The sequence below is a fragment of the Microchirus variegatus genome (genome assembly GCF_963457635.1).
Source record: "Microchirus variegatus genome assembly, chromosome: 15".
NCBI lineage: Eukaryota > Metazoa > Chordata > Actinopteri > Pleuronectiformes > Soleidae > Microchirus > Microchirus variegatus.
In genome coordinates, this window is record NC_139816.1 from 1656142 (window position 1) to 1660569 (window position 4428).

Here is a 4428-nt window from a genome sequence, read left to right on the forward strand (position 1 = left end):
TTGTGGAGTTTGTCGCTTGCGTTTGAGGAAAACTGACACGGTTGTGATGTTGGGCTGAGTTCAGTGCTTTACGACGCGGCACAAACCCCAGTTTCCAGTTAGAAAAGACTGATTTATGAAGGACCAGACATAAGCTTCACATGCTCTAGACTCTCTTCTTTTCCAACACACATCCATTGTGCCACGTCGTCCAAAGAAGTAGGTCACTCTGGTCTTTGTCCACTCTGAAGCTCCATCATCCATCATCACACACATATGGAAGAACATCGAGGCTGTGGAGAGGGGAACGTTGGTGCTGATGATTTTGAAGCAACTTCAGTCGCCTCAACAGATCCCAGGTTTTGGTTTTTGCGTTGACTGTGGTTTTAGACGCTTCAATGAGGGAAAGCGTCAGTGTCTCAGGGTGGTTCCTGGTGGAGGTGACAGAGCTGGAGATGCTGAGGATTTGGTTGGGATGGACAGGATTACGGATGAGCGTATAATCCAGAGACAGCTCAGGTTTGGAAGTAAAGTCAGAGAGTGAAGGTTGAGATGGTTTGGACAGAGATTATACAGAGAGTGTGAGAGAAGAGGACACAAGGGAGAGGAGGTGGAAGTTGAAATGACCTTTATTATCCACAGCAGCAGCAGCAGCAGCACAGACACCACGCTATCGCACATTATTTAACAGAACAACAGAGGCGGGGACTGATGAGCGATTCGTCCAGCATCTGTGTATGTTGTGAAATGACGATGAGAAACTTCAACTCTGAGAATAAAGTGTGGCTCGGCTCAAAATACGCTCGAGGAGGAGGAGGAGGAGGAGGAGGAGGAGGAGGAGGAGGAGGAGGAGGTCACTCAGTGCAGTCCCTGAGTTTTCCCCTGCACACATTTGCAATGTGAAGGACTTTGTTTTTGTGATGAACAGAAAGCGAAGCTGGATTCATTACGACAACAAGTGCTTTTCAACATTAAAACAATCATAATGTGGCTTTTTAAACTTATTTAAAAGCAGTTTGCATCTGCAATGTTGCACCACCGCCTCTTATCTCCTTCACACTTTGGTCACTGTAGTCTTGAGTCTCAGCCTCCTGCTGCAGAAACATCACAGCTCTTCTTCTTCTTCCATGTGGTTTAACTGTCGCTTGCTTCCATGATGTTGCATCACTGCCATTGCCGTCTTCTGGATTTAAAGAATCCGCCTTGTTGCTCAAAGAACAGCCGCTTTCTGCCCCGCCCACTCCCAAACAAATCACAACTGTCTAAGACTGTGAAAAGCATGTTCCCACAGTAAAGGACTGAAAAGAAAACACCAAAATCTCCAACTCCAGGTGGATCCAGCGATTAGAGAGTATTTAATCTGCTCTCCAGAGCCTCAAACACAGACTGTGGATCCTGATCAGCATCGATATGGTGTCCGTCTGGATAAACAGGCAGCAGAGCATCCTTGTGTGTCCTGTACCGATTCAGAGCTTTCATCACACTCTGCACACTGTCTTCTGGTCTGGTCTTCAGTCGCCACTGGACCTCGGCGCTCGGCGCGGGTCGAGTCACGGTGTGATACCTCTCCCCGCTCAGTGGGTCTGTCGCTCTTTGACTCAGCCTCTCCAAACAAACTTCGTCCGTCAGCTCTAAGACGAAGACCCTGTTGGGCGGCTGCTGGGACCCCTGCAGCATCCTGGCTTGTTCCAGGTCTCGGGGGAACCCATGCAAGACCCAGCCTCTGCAGCTGCAGTCCACTTGGCTCAGCCGATGCTCCAGGACCTTCAGCACAAGGGTGTTTGGAACCGGTTCTCCGTTACCGAGGTACGGCTGGATCTTCTCTCCCAGAATTGAATCATCGGCTGCTATCGACCTCAGCAGCTGACCACAGCAGATGACCACCACCTTGTATTTTTGGGACAGCAGTTTGGCCTGGTGACTCTTCCCTGATCCAGGCGGACCCAGCAGGAGAATTCTGGGAGTTCTGGTGCGACGGTGAGTCTGGATGAAAGCCATTGCTTCTTGGTAGACGTCGTCGTACGGTTGGTCACTGTTGAGGATCTTCAGGACGTGTTGATAGGCCGTCATGAGACCCGTGACCTCGCAGCGGAAATGCTGCAGCTTCGCCAGGTGCTGTTTCTCTGAAAGGTCCTGCTGCTTCTCCAGACGCTGAGCCACGTCCTCATCGACCTTCCAGATGAAGGTCTGGTGGTACACGTCTCCGGTCAGGGGGTCGATCAGTTTCCCCTTCCTCCTCTCCCGCAGCACCTCGTCAGAAGCATTGAGCATGACGACGTGTTCAGGGATGACCCCGACCTCCTGAAGACTCAGCGCCTGTCGACGAGTCTTCGGGATTCCCTCCAACACCCAGCCCCCGTTGAAGCAGTCGTCCTTGTTCAGTCTCTGCTTGATCATTTGGACGAGGGTCTCCGTCGGAATCTCCTCCTGATCGTCCAGCTCCGATTGGTCCTGCAGTAAATTCTGCATGGTCACATGAACAGCTCCCAGTTCCGTGCTCAGCTTCTTGGCCACGGTGTGTTTCCCGACAGCCGGAGGACCGAGCAGCACGATCCTGGGAATGTCCACGCTGCTCCTCTGCAGAAAGCTGATCAGGTAGGAGATCGGATCGTCGGGTCGGTCGATCACCAGACTGGATACCATGCTCTGTACGAGGTGGAAGATGCCATGTTTGTCAGCGTAAACCGACATCTTGGGCGGAATTCTCAGAGGCTTCACCGTCTCATCCATCAGGACTGAAGATGCTCTGAAGTTAATACAATAAAGTCTTAACTGAACACGATCCGCACAAATTCCTGGCAGCGCTGAGAGGTGAACCGTCGCCCTCTCTCTGGTGTTGTGCCGCAGATGACATTCCGTTCTTTAGCACCTTAAAAGCCACTTTCAAGATTACCTGTTCCTGAACTCTGCCTGAGCAGCTTTTATTTTGAAGAGTTGCCTTTTATCTTTCAGATCTAAGTGTAAGGCAACTTCAAAAAGGGCGTTTCCTGCAGAACGTTGAGTATGCGAGATTTTCATTCAGAAACAGGATAAATCAAACTAACTCTAAGTTAGCGTTTTCAAACAGGAAGTACAGACATCACTTTTCCGTCATTAAGATAAAAGGCAAGAATGTGTAAAGTCATGATAATAATATTATCATTAAACACAATAATGTATTTAAAGGTGCATTATGTAATAAATGATAAAATCCTCCTAATATGTCACAGAGACTCAGGAATAATGTTCATATAACAAACTGAACTCACCAACAACAACAGTACAGACAAAATATTGGCATTTAAAAAAATATGCAAATCATGTTTATGTTTTGAAATCATGTTTTGGCGTCATGTGGCGCCACCTACCGCCGTCTACCAATCATTGCAGTCAGTAGAGCCTCAGCTTCCGAGCAACCACGGGGTTACGTCAGAAAAACGGAACCTAAGACCTCTGTATTTTGAATTTGAGTGTAGTAACTGTTTTTGGCCACATTCTTACATATGGCACCTTTATTATTATTATTATTAATAATAATAATAATAATAATAATAATAATAATAATAATAATAATAATAATGCATTATATTTAAAATCTGATAGGTGTTAGTGGTTTCTGTTCATTTATTATTCTATTAATGTCTATTCATTAAACAGGTTTAATTATCAGATTTATTTTAAATAATTGAACATTCAGTGGAATTTAGTTTCATTAGGGGAAAGGGAAACCACATTCTTTCACACTGGCAACTTACTTTTACAATGCAGTAACTCAGTAACTTTTGGAGAGAATTAACTAGTAACTATAACTATTTATGTACTTACTTACTGGGAATTAACACTCTAATGTGCAGGCAGCTGATAATTGTTGAGCACGTCTATGATTGATGCACTAATGTAAAGCAACATAAATCAAAAAGTCACCACTTGTTATAAATTAAGAAGCAGGAAATGCAGAGGTTGTTAAAAAAAAAAAAAAAAGACAAGCACTGATACTATAATTTAACTACTTATTCATATAATTTTACGATTAGTACTATTATGAAATGATGACGTTATAATTGCTGTTGTTCTCTTTGATCACATCACACATATGGATATGGTCTTTTTTTTTTCGTTAAAAGGAACCAATAATTATATATAACGCTGTTTTTTCATCTCCCTTTTCTCTTTTTACAACGCAACCGGTTTAATTTCGCTTCAAAAAGAGTCGATTCTCGTTGTGTGAACTCGTGGGTTTCAGTAAAAGTGTGTGGCGTTGATCTTGAGATCGCGTTTATTTAAAATGAAGCTACAGCGTGAGAAGGAAGGACGCTGTAAACGACGATGATGGAGGTCACGGACGATAAAGTGTTTGATTTGTGGTTTGCTCCGCTTGTTTCCTCCGCTGGCCGTTACGAGCGCCTGCGAGGGCTAAATTAAGAGCTCCGTGGCCCCAAATGGCAGCTAATACATCGCAGGTAAGAAGTG

The 4428-nt window shown here is 45.3% G+C and overlaps 1 protein-coding gene across 1 annotated transcript; it reads right to left on the reverse strand.

Annotated features, from left to right (window-relative positions):
* Positions 1-1323: 1323 nt before the first annotated feature.
* Positions 1324-2709, reverse strand: LOC310937219 (adenylate kinase 8-like; the record flags this gene model as incomplete). Its single annotated transcript, XM_083901448.1, has 1 exon — positions 1324-2709. One exon carries the CDS (start codon positions 2707-2709, stop codon positions 1324-1326), a length of 1386 nt encoding a protein of 461 aa, XP_083757574.1.
* Positions 2710-4428: the final 1719 nt, after the last annotated feature.